A 24334-nucleotide genomic window follows, 5' to 3' on the forward strand; every position below is an offset into this window, starting at 1 on the left:
GCCTCCGAATGTCTGAACATGGTAGGAAGCCCTTTCCCTCCCTCCATCCATCCGGTTCATACTCATATTTCCAAACCCAGCTTTAAACTCACTTATTACATAAAATTTTTCCTGACTGACCTCTCTTTGCCACTCTGACACCATTTCGTCTAGCTATTACAGTGCCTATAATAATCGGCTGGTGCTATTTGATAACGTCTCTCTGCCCCACAGGGCGGGCTGTGTTCTAGTCCTTTTGGTGACTGGCAAGGAGACCAGCGTCCTATGACTCACACGTCGATTTCACTTAGTTTTCTAGTTATACCAAAATGGTTTTAAGATAATTGGTTTCTTCAGGTTTGGCATCTCGGTGCTCTTGGAAATAAACATTAAAGAGAAACAAATGGAATTTCAAGGCTGTGTGCAGACCAGGAAATAAAAATTTATCTTTTAAAGGAGAAGCAGGAGTCTTCTGCTGTTTCTCTACCCTACCAAAAAAAAAAGTGTAATTATAAAGTTTTTATAAATTCACTTTGATAAGCAAAATCTGAATTCACTCTGATGGCAATCATGTTTTCACTGCTCAAGGCAATTGGAGTCAGATCTGGGAATGAGTCTTAGTGCCAGGAACCCTGGTTTTTGTTTTTGTTTTTTTTAAGATCTTATTTATTTATTTGACAGAGAGCAGGAACACAGGCAGGGGGAGTGGGAGAGGGAGAAGCAGGCTTCCCGCTGAATAGGGAGCCCAATGCGGGGCTCGATCCCAGGACCCTGGGATCATGACCTGAGCTGAAGGCAGATGCTTAACGACTGAGCCATCCAGGTGCCCCCCCCCCCCCGAAAGGGTTTTTAACCAGGCGTGGCTAGTTCGTTGTGTTTGTACATCAGTGCTGATGCGTTCAGCAGCTTTCTAAGCAGGGGGTTGGATGACCCATCGTCCTATTTTAAATACTTAACACACGTGCAGTTGTATTGTTTCTGCCTCTTCCGTCTCTTTATTAAAATAATATCCTCTGGGGGCACCTGGTTAATTAAGCGTCTGCCTTTGGCTCAGGTCATGATCACAGGGTCCTGGGATCGAACCCAGCATTGGGCTCCCTGCTTGGTGGGGGGCCTGCTTCTCCCTCTGCCTGCCGCTCCCCCTGCTTTGTGCTCTCTCTGACAAATAAATAAAATCTTAAAAAAAAAAATAGGGTGCCTGGGTGAAAAAAAAAATAATAGGATGCCTGGGTGGCTCAGTTGGTTAAGTGACTGCCTTCGGCTCAGGTCATGATCCTGGAGTCCCGGGATCGAGTCCCACATCGGGCTCCCTGCTCAGCGGAGAGTCTACTTCTCCCTCTGACCCTCCCCCCTCTCATGTTCTATCTCATTCTCTCTCTCAGATAAATAAATAAAGTCTTAAAGAAAAAATATCCTCTGATTATTGAGCACTTACCATGTGCTAGACAGAAGTACGCTTTGGACAGAATTATCGCTGTTTGAAAGATACGAAGAAGTTGGGTCAGAGCGCTGTCATGCATTGCCCGTGTTTGGTAAGCAGAGTGGAGGCTGCATTCAGACCGTTGTCAGCTTGCCTTCCAAGCCCCACATTCTTGTTTGCTGTGTTGGCATGACGCCAGGCGTGAGGGTCTTTCCCCGCCTTTTTGTTTCCTTGCTGAATAGGCAGTGAGTGAAAACTCGGGCTGTGCTGAGAGTCGCAGCAGCTTCTAAACACATGGCCTCTGGAATCTCTGCTAACATTTAACCTATGGAAAGATTTTTATTTCACTGATTGGCATTTGTATTTTATGGTTTCGTTTTTTTAATTTTTGCTTTGGAGTTTTTTTTTCCCTGTTTGTCTGAGTCGTCTTTCTTGATGAGTCTGGTCCCTTGGAAAATTCTGACCATACATGCAAGAAATAGTATGAGTCCTTATGTACCCATTACCCACCTTCACCAATTCTCAGCATTTTGCCAAATTACTATTATTATTTTTAAAGCTTTTATTTATTAGAGACACAGCGAGAGAGGGAACCACAAGCAGGGGAGTGGGAGAGGGACAAGCAGGCTTCCTGCTGAGCAGGGAGCCTGATGCAGGGCTTGATCCCGGGACCCTGGGATCATGACCTGAGCCAAAGGCAGACATTTAACCAACTGAGCCACCCAGGCGCCCCTTGCCAAATTGTTTTTATCTGTTTACCTCATGCCGTTGTCAAACTTAACAAAATTGAGAATTGGTCTGTAAGTTAATGCTTTTTTGGACAGATATTGGGCATGTATTCCACTGGTAATCATGGGAAAAAAAATCAGTGAGTTGCGGTTCTTGTAGCTGAGGAAAGGAGAATCTTTATTTCAACCAATAAGCAAGAATTTTGAATATTAACTTAGATGACTTTAGTATGTGAGAAGACTGGGAGCATTGAGCCAGTATATTTCAATCTATTTTAAAAGCTTATATCTAAAACATAATATGTTTTGCTAGCATTTGTTTTTTGGACTATAGTTGTTAAAGAATGGAGTGCATTTTTTTTTAAATATGTGTATAAGATCAGGCCAGTATTTTCTACTCAAGTGTTTTGTTTGGTTTTTTTTAATGACCCCTCACATTTTAATATGTGGTCTACTTTTAACATTCAACAGATTAGTTTTTTGTTTTTTTCTTTTTTGTCAGTAATCTCTTAAGGGTCTTGCTTAGAGGAACTTAAAAAAATACTTGGCACATATTGCTGTTACTTTTATAAATAAAGCCCTGGTGTAAGACAAAGAGCTTCTTCAGCATCTCTCCCATTACCATTTTCTCACAGCAGATCCTAGGAATACTTCTGAAAAAAATTTAAGATTTTATTTATTTGAGAGAGAAAGAGCAGAAGCTGTGGGGAGGGGCGGAGGGAGAGGGAGAAGCAGACTCCCTCGCTGAGCAGGGAGCCCAATGCCGGGCTCCATCCCAGGACCTTGGGATCACGACCTGAGCCAAAGGCAGATGTTCAACCAGCTGAGCCACCCAGGTGCCCTATTTCTGAAATTCTAATATAGCTGATTTGAATGTTAGCAAGAGAACAAACTACTGATGCCTAAAATTATATATAAATGACTTTATTCACATGATCCTGTTAGTTCTCGATAGTTACTTTGTTTATAAAGTGGAAATAGTACCAGTAGACTCTGGGGCTACATTAGGTACATAACAAGTAACTTCTTACACTAGGTTTTCCATTTTGGTTGATGATCCTCCCCTCCCCAGAGTTGGTCAGCTAAAATAGCTGACAAAATAGGGAAACTGGTAGTGAGGATCTCTGGTTGCCACTGAAAATCAGAATTACCTGGTTTTGAGGTTGCTCACATCTTCTGTTCTATTTGTAGCCTGACACAAGGAAAAGTTATTATATGTGCTGCCGAAGCGAGCACAACACAAGGAAAAGTTATTAATGGATGACTTCAGATTTAGATGCAAAACAGTTCCCCTTCTAAATAATTATGCCAACCAAAAGCATTAAGTTCCCTAAATCACCTCAAGTTCTGTAGAAGCATTTTTTTTAAAAAAAAGATTTATTTATTTGACACAGAGAGAGACACAGTGAGAGAGGGAACACAAGCAGGGGGAGTGGGAGAGGGAGAAGCAGGCTTCCCGCGGAGCAGGGAGCCCAATGCAGGGCTCGATCCCAGGACCCTGGGATTATGACCTGAGCTGAAGGCATACTCTTAACAACTGAGCCACCCAGGCGCCCTGTAGAAGCATTTTGTAATGAAAAAATGGAACTTTTGTTTTTATTTCCAAAATAAGGCAGTATTCTTTCAGAACCTTTATTTTAGATCCTAGCTTCCCTCTTTGAGGGTCCAGAAGTATATTCAGTGGCAGTTTTTGTGTTAGCAGCTAGATACAGCATTCTAGTACATATTATCCTTTTGTCTCTACAAGTACCTGGGAAGGAGGTAACAGCTTGTACCCCTATGTTATGTGAAGAAACAGGGTCAGGGAAATTGAGGGACGGCCCAACGAGAAACAGCACAGCTAGTCTCATAAGGGTGTCTGATGCCATTGCCCGATAATATGTAAATGAGGGAATGAAGAAAGAAAAATAGAAGCTTCGAAGGAGATAAATTTGGTTATTTTAGAGTAAGATTTTTTTAATACCTGAAACTTACATATCTTTCATAGTTCATAAACTGCTTTGGGGTTTTACAGTCCTGTAAGATAGTGTGACAGATACACAGGTGAGGAATCCAAAGTCTGAGGAGTACTTATATATAGATTAAGAAAAAGAACACAGGTCTTCTCACTCTCCCCCAGGGGTCTGATTGTAAGGATATTTTGAAGAGCAAGTCTAACAGAGTGCTTCTCAGCACTGCTGGCCCATTTGAATCTCCTGGGGAGCTTGGGAAAACATTAGTGCCTGGGCCACATCCTGAGAGATTCTCATTTAATGACTCTGAGGTGAGACTTGGTCTTTTGGTGTTTCTAGGATTCTGTTATTCAGTGAGGATCAAGAGACACCCCTCTGGAAAGTCTGGTAGGCTGAAAGTTAAGAAACCTGACGATGGTTCAGACCAGTTGTGTGACTACTATGGTCCTCTGGGGCAAGACTGCTTGAGTAAGGGGACGCCTGGGTGGCTCACTCGGTTAAGTGCCTGTCTTCGGCTGACATCATGATCCCAGAGTCCTGGGATCGAGTCCCACATCGGGCTCCCTGCTCAGCGGGGAGTCTGCTTCTCCCTCTGCCCTTCACCCTGCTCATGCTCTCTCTCAAATAAATAAAATCTTAAAAAAAAAAAAAAGACTGCAGAGTAAGAATAGATATTCAAATTCTGCCTAAGAATTATTGAAAATTTGAAGGGAGAATTTTTATAAAAGTACACTGAGGGCACCTGGATGGTACAGTTGGTTGAGCATCCTAATCTTGGTTTCGGATAGTGATCTCAGGGCCATGGGATCGAGCCCAGCATTGGTCTCCATGCTCAGTGTGGAGCCTGTTGGAGAGTCTCTCTCCTGATGCCCCTCCTGCTTGTGCTCTCTTTCAAATAATCTTTAAAAAAAAAAAGTACACTGGGTGCGTGGGTGGCTCAGTCGTTGGGCGTCTGCCTTCGGCTCAGGTCATGATCCCAGGGTCCTGGGATCGAGTCCCACGTCGGGCTCCCTGCTCAGCGGGAAGCCTGCTTCTCCCTCTCCCACACTCCCTGCTTGTGTTCCCTCTCTTGCTGTCTCTCTCTCTGTTAAAAAATAAATTAAAAAAATCTTTAAAAAAAAAAAAGTACACTGAGGGGCACCTGGGTGGCTCAGTCTGTTAAGCATCTGCCTTCGGCTCCCGTCATGATCCCAGGGTCCTAGGATCCATCTCCACATCGGGCTCCCTGCTCAGCGGGAAGTCTGCTTCTCCCTCTCCCTGCTCCTGCTCTCTTTCGCTATCTCTCTTTCTCTCTCACATAAATAAATAAATCTTTTTTTAAAAGTATGCTGAAAATATTAAAAAATAACAAAAACATAACTAATCACTTATCGCTGGGGAAATATCAAAGATGTGACTTTTGGTTTTTACTTCTAGTATCCAGAATAACTCACTGCTGTGTATTCATATAATAAAATAATATTGTTTATTTCATTTCTAATTAGGTTCCTTTCACACGTCTCAGAATACACGAATTTAAATCAGACCTAGTAATTAAAACAGCAATAGGATAACATTGAAAATAGCAGCAAGGATCAAATGTTTACACTTTCATCCCTGTAAATAGCATAATACTTGTCACATAGGTTCCCATTAAATAGTAAACAAATTAATGAGCTGAGCATATTTTGTGAGGTTGCATAAAGTTACTATAAAGCATATTAGTGTGGTTTTATGACCTATAGATTTTGAATTGGTAGCAATTTCCTAATTATTAATAGAGGACTCTCTTTCAATGCCATCTATTTCCTTATAGGACCTGTACAAATCAGCCTTCTTTTATTTTGAAGGGACATTTTACAATGATAAAAGATACCCCGAGTGCAGAGATTTGAGCAGGTACAGTTTTCAAAAATCTTCTCAGTTTTTCCTGTTTCTAGTTCTTGAAATGGTGAGATCTCCACAAATCCTATTACTGGTCCATTAAGGGTCTTTGCTAAGGAATTGTTTTGTTAGACTGTTTCGTTTGTTTTGGGGTCAGAAATACCAGTTTTTTAAAATATATTCAGTTATTTCATCTGGTTGGCCTAGGTATTAGTAAGTTAATCAAAATTTTTTTACTTCAGAAAGAAAATTTTCCTATCAAAGATCTACAGACTATTTCAAAATCTTCGTGTTATCTACCGTCTTAGAAATTCCAGCAAATCTTGGGGCACTTGGCTGGCTCAGTCAGTAGCAACTCTTGATCTCGGGGGGTCGTGAGTTTGAGCCCCATGTTGGGTGTGGAGCCTACTTTAAAAAAACAAAAAAAATTCTAGCAGATCTTGTATTGAGCCATAGATACGTCTAAGAAACTTTAAATCCCACTTAAACACTTTATTAGTCTCTTTCATATTTAGGTGATAGCAATAAATTAATCTTACTGTTTTTTCTGCTTTTCCAGTATATACTGTTGTTTGCCCTAGATGAGTATGTTAAATATATGGTTAAGTATGTAACATGAAAAAATCTATAGCTCATAGTCATGTTAATTAGCCCATACTTTGACTATCAGTGTCTTAGCAACTAGAATATATACGTATATTGTTTGGCAATATACATATATTGCCAAATATATGTATTTGAGTGTTTATATACATTCTCTTTAATTTTAGCCATTTGTATCTGTATTCTAATGTAGCAGTTCTCAAACTTGCTGCTTTCATCATTCCTTTATACTATAATTGAGTCTAAAGAACTTTATGTGGGCTTTAGCTATCAGTATTTACCATATTAGAAGTTGAAACTAAGAAATATTTTATATATTAACTAATTTAATCCCATTACATGTTAACATTAGTAATTCTGTTTTCCAGAACAGAATGAGGCGGATGTCATTGTTCTACATTTTCCATTCAGTCTGAAGTGATAAAACACATCGTGTAGCCTTTAGAATACTGGTCATTTATGAGAGATTGGGAGTTGAAAAGGGCAAATGACATTTAATCACAAAGATCATTTTGACTTCCAGAACCACACTTTGAGAACTGTTGCTCTAATGGATAAAGACACATTCAGAGTTCTTAATTTCTACATGTGTCAGCCACTAAGATTTTCTCCTCAAGGTGGCAACTGTCCAGTTATATTGAGTGAGCCAGGCTTTATGAAATACTTGCAGTCACAAACCGTTTTCTGTCATTTTTAGGTTTTTGTGGCATAATGAAATATCCTTGTCTTTCCCCCCCCCTTCAGAACTATCATTGAATGGTCAGAGTCCCATGACAGAGGCTATGGAAAATTTCAGGCTGCTAAAATGGAAGATTTCACCTTCAACGACCTGTATATTAAACTGGGTTTTCCTTACTTATATTGTCACCAGGGAGACTGTGAGCATGTTGTTGTCATTACTGACATAAGGTAAGTGGCAGCACTCAGAACATTGTATTTGTTCTGTTTTCCTTTTCTTTATTTCACAGTATAAAAGCACAGGCAGTTTGGTTTTGTTTTTACACTGCAGCTTGGCTTGGGAGCAGCAAAATCATGTTTGCTCTCCATGGACTGACCAGCTCTTCATCCGTTTATATTCTGTCTTTATTTTGGGGAGTAGCTATAATAGAACTACTTTTATTAGAGGGTTAAAAATCTGTAAGTAAGTGTCTCCATTTGTGTACCAGGCAGGCAGTAGCCATCCACTTTGGATATCACTTTGTATATCCTATCACGCCTTTGCCTAGCAAATTTGCAACTGTGTATCTAGGTTTCTTGTCTCTTTGCCAGAATTTTAAGGAGATCAAAGGGAAGTAGGGGAAGAGAAGGGTAATTCTAGTATTTGACAAATGTGAAGTCTTAATGCTTTCATCAAGTATAAAGTGAGAAGGACTAGTTTAAAATGAGATTTTGTTATAATTTTGTATAGCTTGGGTGTCTCTCATAAGGCTCTTCCTTATTTAGGAAATCTCAATTTGTGCAGGATCAATATATAGGAATAAGCCCTATTCCATCCCTGCTTTAATTCCGAGAGACCATTTTTATGTTTTGTGTGTGTGTGTGTGTGTGTGTGTGTGTGTGTGTGTGTGGAGTAGTGATACACCCAGGCTTTTTATTATACCAGTGTAGGAACTGATGCCTTCAGAAAGTCCCTGCCTCCACTTTTCTTGGATCTTAGTGACCAGTCTCCAAAATTCTGCCTGGCATGCACTTATTCTCAGGAGGTTTCCCGAGGAAGGACTTCATACTTACTGCTTAGGAAACCTTGAAGTAGAAAAACACGAATGCAGGGGCACCTGGGTGGCTCAGTTGGTTAAGCGTCTGCCTTCGGCTCAGGTCATGGTCCTGGGGTCCTGGGATCGAGCCCTGAGTCGGGTTCCTTGCTCAACGGGGAGTCTGCTTCTCCCTCTGCCAACCGCTGTCCCTGCTTGTGCTCTTTTTCTCTGACAAATAAAATCTTAAAAAAAAAAAAGAAAAGAAAAAAACCCATGACTGCAAAGCAGAAGAGATAATGCTGGTAAAGGGAAATTCCATAATGATGGCCATCTAGCAATTTGTCCCGAGACTGGAGCACAGCAGAGAACTCAGGAAGGTGTCTAGAACTGCCAGGTGTCCCGCTGGTGCATAAACACTTGGAGAGTATGCTTCTCATTCTGTCAGGAAGTACAGAACTGAATTAGCGACAGGTACACGGCAACCTAAGCAGATGCGAACCTGAGAGAAGTCGTTAGCTGGCAGCCTCTGGCTCGTAGCTGGAAAACCGTGTGTTACACAGTAAAAGGAACCTGCAGTCGGTTGTGGAGTTGAGGTGTAAGTAGTAATATTAATTTGGCATCATGTAAACATTAAATATTTAACCAAAGTTATTTTGGTTCTGTAGAGGGATGTTGAGGAGGTAAATTTAAAAGAAACAGTTAAGTATGCAAAACAGTGGCCCTTAGGGAAGAAGATTGGCTGAAGCAAAGGGCCAGGGGGTCAGGAGAGCTCATAAACCCCAGTTCTGTAGGACTTAAAATTAGATATTTTTCTTTGATAATTTTATATAAGCTATTCTGCCTGCTCTTTCCCTGAGGGGAACGTGCCTGAAAATTAGCATAATAAGATGGAAGACAAGCCACTTTCCTCTGATTTTAGTTTAACATTTCTTACTGTATGGCAGTGTCAGTCCTTAAACTCCAGGCAACGTGGGAAAACAACGCTTATTAAACATTTGCAGCGTGGGATGTTCCTAAGGAATTTTTAGTTTCAGCTTTTTAAAAAAGATTTTTTAGTTTCACTTTTTAAAACAGTTTATTTTTAAGCAGTCCCTACACCCGGTGTGGGGCTTGAACCCACAACCCCCAAGACTAAGAGTCACATGGTCTACCAACTGAGTCAGGTGGGCGCCCTTTAAAGAATTTTTGAATATAATTTGGACTACAAGTCATTTTTTACAAAAGATTTTATTTATTTGAGAGAGAGAGAGAGAGTGGGCACATGAGCAGAGGGGGGGGCAGAGGCAGAGGGAGAAGCAGGCTTCCCGCTCAGCGGGGCTCGATCCCAGGACCCCAGGATCATGATCTGAGCCGAAGGCAGATGCTGAACCGACTGAGCCACCCAGGCGCCCCTAGACTACAAGTCATTTTTATCTTCTAGGTGGATTTAATCATTCAGTGCCATACTATAGTCTAATAGTTGGTAAGCTGGGGCGCCTGGGTGGCTCAGTCGTTAAGTGTCTGCCTTCAGCTCAGATTGTGATCCCAGGGTCCTGGGATCGAGCCCCGCATCGGGCTCCGTCCTCGGTGGGAAGCCTGCTTCTCCCTCTCCCGCTCCCTCCTGCTTGTGTTCCCTCTCTCGCTGTATCTGTCAAGTAAATAAAATCTTTAAAAAAAACTAGTAATAGTTGGTAAGCTTACAAGTTTTATTAATCATTTTCTGATATGAAGTTGATATATTGCTACCCTTACTAAAGGACAAAAAGAAAGAATCGAATTTTTAAAATGGTCATGGACCTTTAGAACACTCTAGTGTAGTCCCTTCATTTTTTGGATGAAGAATCTAAGGTCCAGCATGGTTAAGGAATTTACTCACACCCAGTCAGCTGATTAGTGGCATAGTAGAGACTGACTTCCATTTACAATTTACGAATTCTGACACCTAAAACTAGAGTCCTCTATCAGTTCACATTATACCAGGAGTACGATTTAGATTTTAATAAAGAGGATGGTAAACAAGAGCCATGTAACACATAACCAAATAGATAAAATAGTTGCTCAAACTGTGTTTCGTAAGAAGGTATTAAGTGTTGAGTAAAGCAAGGGCTCTCTGATGGAATACATTCAAGATCTGCTGCACATAGATCTCCCTCTTAAAGAGTCACAGAACACATTACCGTAAAATGCTTTGGGAAGTTTCATAGGAAAGAAAACATTGTTTAATCCCAAATGATCTTTAGGAGAGTGTTTCTGTAGAACACAGGTCAGACCTTGTTTATACCTAAGTCTTTCATAAGAAAAAAATTGAAAAATATACCTACTGTGTTCTTAATGTTGAGGTACAGATGTATTTCTTTACAGATCACAATTTGCATTTTTTTAACAATTTGCATTTTAATATTTTCGTTTACGTCTCATGTACACAAAGGCTTGCGCATTGTGATGACTGCTTGGATAGGACACTTTATCCCCTTCTTATCAAGAAGCATTGGCTGTGGACCAGAAAATGTTTTGTTTGTAAAATGTACACAGCCAGGTAAGCGATAGGTATTTTTTTCTTCAAGAATTACTGGTTTTCAATAGTGAAATACTTTCGATTTTTGGTATTTCAGTGTTTCCTATTTTGATTTGAACCTGAGAACTTAACTTTGGGGGTATAAATAATAGAAATGGTTTTATCTAGTAGGTAAGTGCTGCAAAGTAGGTTACATTTAAACAGTAAGGAAATGAATTCTGTGTAGTGGAAGTCCAGAACTGGGTCAGACTTTGGATGAGTCAATACTCAGTGTCATCAGGGAGCCGTGTCGTCTTTTCCTCTGCAGTTTACAAAATCAGCTTCATCCACGGCTCCTCCATGTAAAAATAACAGCATTCAATATATGTATAATGAAGTCAAAATATGGTTCCATAAAATTTTTACTTTGTGACACTTCACACTTAGTTAACTGTGGATCAGAGTCAAAAAATTCAGAGGAAAAGAGAATAATTGCTTATCAGATTTGGGGGGGTTCTCCCCGCCCCCCCAATAGGCTTCTCTAAATGGTAAGTAGGAAAACATGATAAATCAGTTATCAAACTGGAAATCAGGGAATGTTAAAATAGACCATGAGATGCAGATTCAAATAGATTGAAAACCAGTCTTTGATCTTCCCGAAACCAGTACATCTCAGGCCAAAAAACAAAAGTATCAGTTGATTGTTGCCCATATTCCAGTTTGTATACACTCTATAACATTTTATCCTGAATTCTAGATAAAACACCTGGAGTTTTCAAATTAGCCAGGACTAATTTACCAGTTAAAAAGATAAGTTACACAAAAGTTCATCAGGTCTGTAGCATCTAATATATATTATGGTTTTTCAAGATGGCCTATTACATTTTAACAGTTACTTGGGAGGATAGGTTAGTCATATCAAAAGTGCAGAATGCTTTCTTGTATGGATTTATATTTTTCTCTACTTACCTTCAAGAAGTCTTTCAGAGAAACAGCACTCTGCAGGGTTCCTGTTAGTTGCCCTTTTGCCTTGCAGAGTATTGGTAGTGATATGTCTGTATCTATATGCAGACAAGATTGTATAAAGGATTACGGTACATTAAGACAGGATAAGGCAATAGTGGGAATGTTATGTTTACACATTACTACAGGTCCTAACACATTAAAGCTTGAGAAAGTTGATTGTAATGATGTACAATTTTTTTTTTGATTACAGATGGGTGACGAACAACGACAGTTTTGCACCAGAGGACCCATGTTTCTTTTGTGATGTTTGCTTTCGGATGCTCCACTATGATTCAGAAGGCAACAAACTAGGAGAATTCCTTGCTTATCCTTATGTTGATCCTGGAACCTTTAACTAATAATAACAAAAAATGTACCTTGTGAAGTTACTGTCCTCTTGGATGGTTACTTTATTTCCAGAACATGCCACTGAGGAACAGGATCCCCCTGAAATAATCAGCTAGTTACCCACGCCCCTGCAAAAGTTCACGTCACAGGTCTTTTTTTTTTTTTTTTTTTAAATCACAGGTTTTCTTATAAAGTAACTTGTGTTTAGAAATCTTTTAGTATTTATTTCAAAATGGGGTTTTTATTTAGTGTGTCCATTTTTAAGTGTGTTTATCATACTAAGTTGTAGGAGTACTTTATATTTTTTTGAATACAAATCCTGTCAGATTCAAGTATTCTGGTTTTTAGCCAGTCTGTGGCTTGCCTAATCATTCTGTGTCCAGAGTACTTTTTGCTAATCTATAATTAGAAAAATTCAGTTAATCATACATCAACTGGTGGAAGTGTTTTGAAAATTCTTTGAAGAATGTGAGCGCTATACCTTGTACCATGAGGCTTCCAAGGTAAAGATCCCTTAAATATCTGTGATAAAAATAAGGGAGAAGAATAAAAGTAGATTTAACAAATACAGTATTAAGAATAGCTATTCTGTAATCTGATCCCATGGTGGGCTCTTTTGTAATATTAGGTTTGGTTTTGGTAGAAACTAGCAAGCATACTAATCATTTTAATGAGACTCACTGCATGAATAATGAATGTAAAAAGATCTTTCAGTATATATAGACTCATACCTTCACAAAAGTAATGTTTAAATTGAAGATTCATTTCTTGATGAGAACTTTTTCAGTTTAATTTTATAATTGAAATAGATTTTGGGGCACCTGGCTGGCTCAGTTGGTAGAGCATGCAACTCTTGATCTCAGGGTTTTAAGTTTGAGCCCCACACTGGGTGTAGAGATTACTTAAAAATCTTAAAAAGGAAAGAAAAATAACAGGACCACTGGGACATGGGAAGTCAAGATCGTGTGGATCGCTAGCTCTGGTTCACTCATTATTGCACAGTAACACCCAGTATTCTATATGCAAAAACAAGAGTTTTTCTGGCCCAACTCTTCCATTCCTCCAGCTCCCTCACCCTGACAACCCTGTTTATTCACGTCTCTCATTCTGGGCAAAAGGACACCTTAGATGAATTCCAAGGTCTAGATCATCACAGAAAATTACAGCTATCTATATTAAAATGTTTTCCCCAAATCCTTTTTGGTGGAAAATTTAGTTTTAAGACTTTTAAGAATGCTGTAAAATAGTTCCTTTTAGATGTGTCATTATTTAAATTCCACTTTCTCTCTCCTAGGTTATTTATTTAAATTCAGCTGAGTTCCACATTCCCTGGATGGCTAAGAACAGACATTTACCATACAAATCAAAAACTGATGAAGCCTTTAAGCCTCTATGTTTAAAAGCTTGGCAGTGAAATGTTTTATGGACTTAGATTACATATCCAATTAAGTTGATTGGTGTGCTGAGGACAAGCACCTGTTTCTGGTATGTGTAGTGATGGTCTCATTCACTGATTCAGTAAATATACCAGCGGATCAGTAAAAAGAAGAGGTGTCTCCCCTCGCTGGCTTATGTTACTGTCTAAATTTTTACTTTCATGTTTCCAATGATGCTAAATTGAACAGATTAAAAATTCTGCTAGAAAACCATGTTTACCCAATTCCTATAAGTTCTACAGGTAAAAATGTATTTCTCTTTTTAAAAGATTTTTTTTTTCTTTAGAGAGCGAGTGAGCGTGCGGGGAGAGGGGCAGAGGGAGAGAATCCTAAGCAGACTGATTCCAACACAGAATGCAATTCCATGACCCCGAGATCATGACCTGAGGCAAAATCAAGAGTTGGACACTCAACTGACGGAGCTACCCAGGCACCCCCTGCTTTCTTTATTTTTAAACTGTATTCCTTGTAGGTCTTGCATTAGTATGCAAGGGTGTTTTTTTTTTTTCTCTCCAAATTAAATTCTACTTAGTTAATATATAGTGTAATATGTTTAGGTTTTACTTTGATTCATTTTCATTTCATATTCTCAAAACAGCAAATTCCAAAACGTGCACTGTACTAACAAAAGCATTAGTTCACGTGTGATCATTTTAGTGGACAAAGAAGAAAGACTGTCAATTAAAACATTACTGCTAGTGAAATTCTATCATTTTTTTTTGTTAGTTTAAAGATTTGATTTGTCAGAGAGAGAGAGCATGCATAAGCAGGGGGAATGGCAGGAACAGGGAGAAGCAGAGGCACCCCGCTGAGCAAGGAGCCCAAAGCAGGGCTCCATCTCAGGACCCCCGGGGATCATGATCTGAGCCAAAGGCAGACGCTTAACTGACTGAGCCACCCAGGCATCCCTTATTTTATCATTTAAGAATCTCATCCTTCTGGTTCTTGAGGGTAATTTTTCCAGCAAAGTTACAAAGGCTCTGATGTCTTTGTGCTATCATTTCCCCTTGTGAAAGCTAGAGGAAGAAAGATTAACCTAGTCACTCCCAGAAGTTTTGCCCATATTTATCACTTATACAGATGTCCCACCAAATTCAGGTCAAAAGACCTTCCAAGTTTAAAACAGGCCTGAAAGAGGTCTTGAATTAAGTATTTTATAGCTGTAAATTTCAATATTAAACATTACCTAAATTATATGTCATTTTATCTAATGAAAAGCAAATATGGTAATGAACTTATAAATCAGCATCCTCTGTAGTTAGAAATGAGATTTCGATAGAATAATGGATGAACATGCACAAAAAGCACTATTCAGAAAAGCAACACCTGTTTCTTTAGATATCTTTTTCAGCCTTTGGTATCCTGGTAAGGATAATTTTACCTTCTCCTAATCAAATTATAATATCTTTATTATTATCTCTACGGTTAGAGAATTCCATAGCACAAATATGAAAACATTTCTACATATATAGCAACTTCATTTCTTAAGGTTTGTAATTATGGGTTTGCTATTTCCAATAGATCACCCTTTCTCTGGCCAATGGGACAAAATAAGGTGTTAGTGAAGCCCTCACAGAGCCTTGTAAGCCTTTGGTCTTATATAGGATTAGTTGGCAGACCTCATCTTGACCTGACCTCTTCGAAGACATCAGGTGAGTGTGTGTGCGGGTACTCTACAAGCAGTGTATCAGCAAAAACTGGGTAAAAAAGATCATCCTATTTGAAACTGCAGGATGTAATAGAAGGTTAAGATCGTCAAGTTGTTCATACAGTTTCCCTCCAGTTCAGATGACACCTCTGAAATCTCCAGAGCAGCTAAGAAGGCTTCCAACAACAATTCATTCTGCAGGGCCATGCATTGCTTACTCTTTTAAATGTTAGCTGGTAGGTTTAAATAGCACAAAATAGGTGGTTTATACATGCCCCCCCCAAAAGAAGAAAATATCTCCTCTTTTGCTAGCTATTTCATTTAAATTATCTTAGTGACTTGTTCAGCAGTGGAGTTTTGATCAAATACACAATTTAAATGGAGCAAATGCTCCTGAAAGTTTAGTATTTATGACTTTTTTAAGAGTTCAGAGAGTGGTAGTTACCTGTGAATTAGCTTATGACCCAACAGAAAATGGAAGGCCAGTTATATTTTCACACTATATTAATCAACTGTTTCGAGCAAGGCCAGCCCAAACAAACCATACATAAATTATCAGAATGCTGCTACATATATATCCTGAAGTTGAATATTCTGTGGTTTCTTAGTAAACTATATTGCTCTGTTGGGTTATAGAATAAAAGAGGAGGGTGAACAAAAAAATAACAATATTTAGTTACCCTGTCTTATCTCCCCAGACAACACAATCTCTATACCAAGCTAACCAAGAAATTACTCCCTTGGAAGCAAATCCAGAATTCCAAAACACTTTTGTAAATAGCAAAGAATTAATTTACTAGTAGAGTTTGATAGAAAAATCCTTTAATCAAAACAAGTTTACAATGTTGACACTTATGGCTTAACTAGAGTAAGTCCAAATTTAAATTGTATTAAGGACCAGATATAATGTAGTATCAATAGTTACCTCAAAACAGTAGGTCCCAGTTCCATTGTAAGACCTCTCAAAAAGCAAAACTCCAATTACTGAAATAATTCAAACTATCCATTTATAGGTGAAAACCATTATCTGAGAGGTCCAAACATACAATGCATGTCACATGCAAACACTGGTATTAAGCCTGTTCTCCGTATTCATATTTTCAAAACATAAGTCTTTTAGCTACTGAAACCACCAACTGACCTAATAATCAAAATATCTTAAAAATGCTGTTAAGTTACCCTTAAATTTTGTTAACCTTGGTTTACCCTGATTTAGTCCATATATATGAATATACAGACTACCAAAGTACTCCTTTACTTTAACTGCCTCGGAGCAACATACATATTTTCTACTTACAGTTCTGTCACATGGAGGATCTCTAAGAACCCCTTCTGATAGAGCCATGTTTCCAAATAGGTTAGTTTTACTTATATAGCATTTACTTCTATTTACCGCATAAGAATCACGGAATTTTTTTTTCCCAATTAAAAAAATACTTTGACTTCCTTAATGAGTGACTTTTTAAAAATTCAGAAACGCGAGACAGTTCTCAAAAATAAACTTTTATCATTTAGTTTTTAGTTTCAGCTACTAGTGCCTGTAAAGGATCTCAGATGGTTGAACCCTAAAGCCAGAGTCATTCCTAAACATACCCCTTCTGCTTTCTGTAGAAAAGTCACGTGACCTCACTGAATTCCCAGCCATAAATCTTGAGTTACTTTCAAAAGTTAACATGAGTTTTGTACCTTGTAGAACTGTCAGTTGGATATCTCTAGTTGTCATACAAAAAGGCATACAGACCACAAATTGTTACAAAGCAGCAGGATGATGTAGCACAATGTAGACTGTGAGATTAAAATTAACTTTTGATAAAAGGAGTGAGTACTTGTATAGAAGTAACATTTTATCTACCATAAAAATGCGTAACTTCTACAAAACCCACAAACAGTGAAAAGACAGTCTGGTAAATCCAAGGTTTGTAAAAACTATGCACAAAACCCACAGTATTTGGGAAAAGAGGAAAGGTTTATACAAGTAGCAGTTTTAAAAATGTAACTTTTTTCTACTATCAATTACACATTAACATACACACGCTAATTGAAATTATGCTACAACCAAATGTCTGGAAAAGCAGTTTAACATTTCCTAAATGGGTTTTCCCTCACATTTACTGAATAATGTAGCTGTTAATACTGCACAAGTACAATTAGCAATAATGTTTAATTACTTTTAAACAAATATAAAGGGATTTTTCTCCCTCAAAACAAGTTTTCAACATCAAAACCTATGCTTATAAAAATTTAAAACTTTCAGCAGTCTAAATATTTCAAATGAAAACCATTACAAACTCTTCAAATGTTCTTTATATTCCAGGTATGTCAACCTAATTATCTAGTGTAGAATCCTTCAGAGATATTTCAGGCTCTCTCTCTTCACTGGATGGCCTAAAGGAAGGAAAGAAAGGTGTGTCAACTGGGATTAGGGGCTTTTCTCCTTCATGAGGGTCAGAAAACACATTAAATCCGTGCATTTTTATTTTTAAAATATGATCAAATTATTTTTAAAAATCTTGACTTTTTGGTCAAAATTTAATTTTCCATGTTGTATCTTCTTCCTAAAGTAATATTCAGATCAAGGAAATTAACTCAGGGAAGCATCATGGCTCAGGCCCTTTCCATCATTTCCAGCTTTAAAATGAATTCCCTTTAAAAACATGAAAAGGTTATATCTGTGATACCAACATATTACAAACCTTAATAAGGAGAGGGGATGACAGAGACACAGATAAGATTTCCCTGAATTTCAGAATTAGAAGGGATGCTTGATTCCAAGTCCTTCAAACGTGCAGCAGAACAAACCAAGACTCGGGTAACTACAGTCCAATAACTAGTTATTTAGAGGCTGTAATACAAAACAGCCTGTGATTCTAGATCTCATTTTTGTATTACCCTGTCACAATGCAAGAAAGTATGAATGTAAATCACTATTAAAGCTGTTATCAGTGAAGAAAGTCCAAAGATGAAGTTATTTTAAACTGGATTCCTACTATCTAGCTCTATTCCCTTTGACTACAGGCAAGTTAAATGTAAATTATGAAGTTTTTTGCTTTTTGCCTTTCTGATTTGTATCTTGCTTCCTGAGTTCAGGAATCGAGTGATCAAAATACAATCCTATACAAATAACCTTGGAACAGCAATGTGATTTAAAAATTAAAAATATACATGACCCATTAAAACATGTCCTCACTTTTTCTTACTGCTGGCCTCGTGGTTGTCTTTGCTTTCCTCACTGCTGTCTCCATTATGTTGTGGTTGATTACCGTCTTGAGCATCGGAGCCTCCATTTAGAGTCTTTGAACCTTTAAAAAGGTTCCAATGGAAAAACTGTTAGAGCTTCTAGTACTTTAAGATGTCCTCTAAAGAGCCAAAATAAAAAATAAAATATGGCCCTAAAGTTTAATACTTAATACACCTTATTTGAAATTACACTGTAATCTTTTGGGTAGCTGAGGCACACTAAATAGCAGGGTTACTATATATGGGTACAAGAAAGGGGGGGCTTTTGAAGATTTTATTTTAGAGAGTGTGTACAAGTGGGGGGGGAGGGGCAGAGGAGAAGAGAGGATCTCAAGTAGACACCGTGCTCCATCTCACAATCTTGAGATCATGACCTGAGCCGAAATCAACAGTTGGACATTCAACCAAGGCACCAAAAGCGGGGGGGGGGGGGGTCACTTAATCTGGTCATTCCCTTTCTTATAAAAATGTGCATCATAGTAAAATTTTATATCTTTACTTGGTATTTTACAACAAAGTGTCAAAAGTACTATTCTTAATTAACACGATTTTGTGTCCTACCTAACCTAAGTAAATGAGGGCATCCCTGTAAATCTTATTTCTAAGAAATCTCTAAGGAGACCTATATCATCATTCCCTAATAAATAAAATATCCAACTCCTAAAGACATTTAATAACATGGAATTGGGGGAGCTGATAATGACACTATGTTCTATTTAAGAATCCATCACAGATACATCCTAACATATTTGTGGTTGAAATAGCGTATCTGGAATTTGCTTCACAGAGAAACCTGATAAGGGTAAAACAGAGCAACAATCATTTACTGATAACTGCAGGAGATGAGTGATGGGAACATGGGAAGTTCCTTTCTTGTCTACTATTGTCAGAAATTATTCCTAATTTAAGTGAAAAGAACAGCAACTGCTAATTTAAGCTTGATTATAAATGATTTAAACAAATGCTCAACCTGAAGCTTCTGTTTTTCTAAGTGCTTTATGAAACCTTAGATAAGGTATTAATGAAATTATACGTCAAAGCCATTTTTTAAAAGCGGTCCCAGCAAACAACTTATTATCACATACCTGTTTGTTCCTTTTCTAGCTTTTTGTTTGGCCCTTTCTTCCCTTGATCTTTGGTTTTATTTGCTTCCTCATGCTGTCTTTGTTCGGCAAGAGATTTATTCAGCACTTGTGTGATCACAGAATCTCCTTCACCAACCAAAAACATATTCTTAAACTTGTTATACAGCATTGTAGACTTTTCCATGATAACCTGACTAACTTTGAAACGCCGTATCTGAGAAAACAAAATAGACACTCACAATTGTTTTCTTCACTGATTTGTAAAATGGTACTTAAGGAACTGTTGATGAGGAAATTTTCACACTCTGCACGACTCCGGATCACTTACTTTTTTCAGTGTTGTAATCATTTCTGTGTGCTTCTGAGCTTGTTGCATTGTGACCTGAAGTGAAGCAAGTTCATCCAAGGCCTCAATACATCTGTTCACATCCTTCATGACAAGACAGTAATTTCATAGCTGTTAATCACCACACCCTATATGATCTAATCCTAAAGATTACTTTTAAAATCTCAAACAAGGCAGTACAAAAGGGCCAGTAATAGTCCCATTTTTCTTAAATTTACACATACTTATAAAACATGAGAAAAAACATGAAGCAATAAAAGGAGTATATTTTTAAATGAGGTATTTAAAGACTTACAAGATTATCAATTTTGAGTGAATTTTTAATTTCAGCATGTATCCTTTGAAGTCGAGAATCCATTGATGTTTCTATAAATTAAAATTTGAAACACAGTAAATAGTTTTTCCAAAACCAGTATTTCTGTATAAATCTAATAGGCAAAGCACAATGACAAGATTTGAATTTTTAAAAATGTTCTTCATAATCTGCCTAGTTCACCAAGAAGTTATTTGCCATTTTCAGTATTTAGGAAAACAACATTCATCATTTGAAGAAAAAAATCACCATCTAGCTACATAGGTTTCTAAAATAAGCAGTCTGTATCCACAGTTAATAAACCCCTCTATTCCAATCCTTAAACAGCTGTTTTACCTTACTTACACATGTGACCAGAAACAGAACTCTTATCTGAAACCATGAGATTTGTCAAAAATGGGAAAATACCTAGCTTTTGGCAATGTTACAAAAATGTGACTGTTAGATAATGAGCTTAAGCTTAAAACTAAGCCTGAGTCCTTAGCAAGTGCACCTAATCAAAATACAATGTATACAGAATTCATTAGGGATTTGAAAAAACACTTTTGTAGGATTTAAGAACATAAAATGACTGATTTTAAAACCTATACATGAAAAATTAAGGGTATAATTTCCTTTCTATTAATTTAAACATCTTAGAAAGTGAAATAACTAACCTCGCTTCTTCTCCACTTTCTTAACTTCTGGCTTCTTTCCTTCATCTTTATTCTGCCTATCAAATGTTAACACAAATATTTCAAAACATTGGAACTTTGTGACTGATTACCAAATGCCCACAATCCCTTAGCTAAAAATTTTTTTAAGATAGAAAATCAATAGCCTAGGTCATAAGGCATTGACTGTAATTCATAGAACTCTGGAATGCCACAGCATTAGTATTAATTCCTAAAAACACATGTAAAAATTAACATGCTAAAATCTAATTTTTCAGTGGCATCACAAATAATTTTAACACTTGTCATGGTGAAATTTTTTTCCAACAGTACATAGTGTTAGTTTAAAGACCCAATTTCAGGGTCAATGGACAAGCAGACCATAGTGGGAAAAAGAATGCCTATAAACACTTCATGAGTTCTACGTCACAATTATTTTTAAAGGTAGCGTGTCAAAAACACTAATTTTTCCCACATCTCCAAAAGGGTAGATAATTGGAGGGATTAAGTTTCTAGGTTAAACAGACTGTTCAATGATACTATTGTATTAAAATGGATTTTTTTGGCCAATATATCAAACTTAAATGACATTCACTGACATTCACTGACATTTACATACCATTTCACAAAAGAAAAGGTACCATTTTACTGCAAATCACAAAAATAACCATTTAAAAATGAGTTCTTAATTTCTAGTACCTTGGCTTTGAGTTCGGGCCCTATTATAAACCAATTGAAATAGACAAGAACAAAACAATATCTAAAAATCAGGTTTTTTTTTTAAAAAACTTTATTTTAAAATTTTGGTTACAGTTTCATTTTTGTTTTCTTAACAAGTCTACTGTTTAATCTCTCAGGATTAAAAAAAAAACAAGATTCTAAAGATTTAAACAACAAAGGAATGTCAAGGGAAGGGCACAACTGCCCCATTCTCTGGGGTATAAGAGCTATTCCAGTTTAACACCTAGCTTCAAAACAAAATGAATTTTTATATTTTCTAAATGAAATAATGTACAACCACCATCTTCTAACTTTCAAACACAAAGCTTCATCTTAAGCTTGGTAAAAAAAACTTTAACAGGAATGATGGCCGACCTTAGTATGTAGTGTGTACCTTACAGGAATTTTTTTTTTTTTTTTTAACAATCATAACACAGTAATAATGCCATTAATGAAGTCCTCAATTTAGAATCTGCAACATTCTTCCATCAAGGGGGGGGAGGGGGAAATTCAGTCCAATGAGTCTGTCTCAAGATCTTCATCTCTTGTTTGCTCCACTTGTATTCTCTTTTCAGTAACTGGATTAATGCTTTGAGCCCAAAATGAGATATATTTTTTATTACTGTAGATTACATGTTGTTTGGCTGGGAATACAATACAATAAACTTTATTTTGCATAATGCATTTCACACAAGCTGCATCTGAAATGCTTTACAGAGCAAAACTGTCCAAGTACAAAGTTTTGTAATAACAGGAGAAGGAAAGAAAACACAAATATTAGAATTTGAGAAAGTTACATTCGGAGGACATTCAAAAAGAAACTGAAACACAAAGATAACTTTGAGATACTGAAGAAGGGTTGGGGCTAGATCTACTAAGCAACGACTAATTTTATATCCTAATTTGGGGAGCACAATAAAGTTAAAAGCAACAAACAGTCCAACAACTTTCAGTGAAAGGATAGGAAAGGATAGGTAACAAAAAATTAATTTACAGAAATGGTCAAAAGTCTAACAGAATAGAGGGAGTAACATTTTTGAGCTTTAGATCAATTTTTAAATTACTCCCCTCAAGCAGATGAAACTGCTTATATAATCATCCTCCAAACAACTAAGAGAGCAGAATAGTCAAATGCTATACTTGTAGAGACTTTTGGCTTACAAATGTATTTTATAAAGAAAAAGTACAAAATTACTTAAAGAATTCACTACTTATCATTAAGTTTGTCTTAGTGACCTACAGCATGTGTTTAAAATCACCTCCATTAACAAAAAAAAACCCAAGTTTAGTGAGAATAATGCAAGATGCTTCACAAAACGCTTTTCAAAGAAAGAATTTGGAAGTGACAGTCTCAAGATAACTAGGCAAACAAATGTAATATAAGCACATGAAGTGTAATCATCACCAGTGCGATTTTCCTTCTAATAAAACTACTTTATATAATAAAACTGAAGGGGAAAGACATTCCCCATGGTCTGTATATAGTGTCTCCAGGTATCACAACTTCAATCAGCTTTGACCTTGACTTATATTATATATTATATACACACTTAATGCAAACCCTGTCAGCCTTCAGATTTACCGGCCTTGGGTCTACAACTGTGCTGCTATTATTTTGGCTGGTCTTTTGGGAGTGGCCTGCTGGTGGTATGTGACAAATAAGGATATTTAATTCTTTCTCCACCAACATAGTATCACCACTCTTCTGTACTGAATACTTAACAAGTGAACAGTAGAGGATGAGGACATTTTCAGCAAAGCCACTAACAGTTAAATCCTATCTGCACTTTCAGTTTAAATTAAAAATAATTCACAGAGTGAGTACCTCAGTGAATTTCATCCTCTTACTCAGCAAAGAATGAAGCCTAAAACATGATTATCATCATGTAAGGAAGATTTTTTTTCTAACACCTGGGAAAAGTCACTTCTCTAAAAGGCTTCATATGGTCCGGAAAACAAGATTCTGTCATTTAAAAATTTCATGCTAGCTTAAAAAGGAAATCAAAATTTAGAATAAAAAAATACTTACTGCTCAGTTTCCATCTGTTCCTCTTGCTTGCGTTTTCTATCTGCTGCTTCTTTCTCATGCTGGCCTTTCAGCATATTCCTTCTATGAGGATTTTGAAAGTTCCTTCCACCTTTTCTCTTCTGTTTTGAGAATTAGGATGAATTTAGTTAACTACCAAGTCAGGGACAAGTGCTTCTAGGATTACAATCTTGGGAGGAAAAAAAGCAACCAATACTTAAAAAATGTCAGAATTATACATGTTGCTATCTGAACTTGCCCTCGATGACTCGGGGAATAAAAGTATGTCAGGCTATTTGCCGCTTTGCTGTGGTTCTCTATACTATGGTTCTGACCTGTTTGTTTACTGACAAGTACCTGGTTACTGACAAGTACATTGCTCAAGCTATCCAATTAAAAATTTTTGGCTTCTAAAGAAAGTATTAAGAAATAAGGAAAAAAAAAAACAAAGATACATGATGACCTGGGTCTGTAGATCTCCAAGGCTATACACTATACTTGTGTTTCTCTATATAAAAAGATGTATAGCTTTAATCAAATTCCTAAACAACTGTGGCACTCAAATAAAATACCACTGATAAAATGTACGTACACTAAACAGGCCTGAAGAGTGCGAAGAATTTCATTGTAGTAAATAATAAAAATGTATAAATGCATCTCTTTTATATCTGTCTTCACTGGTCACAGTCCATTTGGCTTAATTTCTACTTTTCTAGATAGGTGGGTTACTGGAAGTTTATTATATAACATTTGATTTCCACATTATAACTGAAAAGGTGACAGATTTAGAATATCTAATAAAGTT

At 37.2% G+C, this 24334-nt stretch overlaps 2 protein-coding genes and 1 long non-coding RNA gene across 8 annotated transcripts in view; 1 reads left to right on the forward strand and 2 right to left on the reverse strand.

Annotated features, from left to right (window-relative positions):
• The window catches only part of LOC114212396 (uncharacterized), a 27940-nt gene extending 13937 nt beyond the window's left edge, over positions 1 to 14003 (reverse strand). For 2 of the 3 annotated variants that reach the window (XR_003609959.2, XR_015766874.1), the window contains exons 1-2: positions 8277 to 9534; positions 1415 to 1724 (exon numbers count right to left, since the gene is read on the reverse strand). This is a non-coding gene — a long non-coding RNA (uncharacterized LOC114212396). Of the gene's footprint in view, positions 1 to 1335; positions 1725 to 8276; positions 9535 to 10539 lie in introns of those variants that run through there. The other variant, XR_015766873.1, reaches the window with a different exon arrangement.
• Positions 1 to 18345, forward strand: part of SNAPC3 (small nuclear RNA activating complex polypeptide 3) — a 47231-nt gene extending 28886 nt beyond the window's left edge. For 2 of the 3 annotated variants that reach the window (XM_028107263.2, XM_028107265.2), the window contains 4 exons: positions 5875 to 5957; positions 7290 to 7454; positions 10647 to 10754; positions 11929 to 18345. In XM_028107263.2, the coding sequence (XP_027963064.1) occupies positions 5875 to 5957; positions 7290 to 7454; positions 10647 to 10754; positions 11929 to 12076 (504 nt within the window). In that variant the 3' untranslated portion in view covers positions 12077 to 18345. The remainder of the gene's footprint in view (positions 1 to 5874; positions 5958 to 7289; positions 7455 to 10646; positions 10755 to 11928) is intronic. The other variant, XR_015766872.1, reaches the window with a different exon arrangement.
• PSIP1 (PC4 and SRSF1 interacting protein 1) overlaps positions 15955 to 24334 on the reverse strand; it is a 39811-nt gene continuing 31431 nt past the window's right edge. Inside the window, exons 10-16 of one of the 2 annotated variants that reach the window (XM_028107253.2) lie at positions 23533 to 23651; positions 20787 to 20842; positions 20113 to 20183; positions 19800 to 19901; positions 19472 to 19685; positions 18337 to 18448; positions 15955 to 17534 (exon numbers count right to left, since the gene is read on the reverse strand). In XM_028107253.2, the coding sequence (XP_027963054.1) occupies positions 17474 to 17534; positions 18337 to 18448; positions 19472 to 19685; positions 19800 to 19901; positions 20113 to 20183; positions 20787 to 20842; positions 23533 to 23651 (735 nt within the window). In that variant the 3' untranslated portion in view covers positions 15955 to 17473. Of the gene's footprint in view, positions 17535 to 18336; positions 18449 to 19471; positions 19686 to 19799; positions 19902 to 20112; positions 20184 to 20786; positions 20843 to 22045; positions 22148 to 23532; positions 23652 to 24334 lie in introns of those variants that run through there. The other variant, XM_028107254.2, reaches the window with a different exon arrangement.

This window comes from Eumetopias jubatus, unplaced genomic scaffold, assembly GCF_037043125.1.
Source record: "Eumetopias jubatus isolate StellerSeaLion01/CBP00866 unplaced genomic scaffold, mEumJub1_p1.0 scaffold_15, whole genome shotgun sequence".
In the NCBI taxonomy this organism is placed as follows: Eukaryota; Metazoa; Chordata; class Mammalia; order Carnivora; family Otariidae; genus Eumetopias; species Eumetopias jubatus.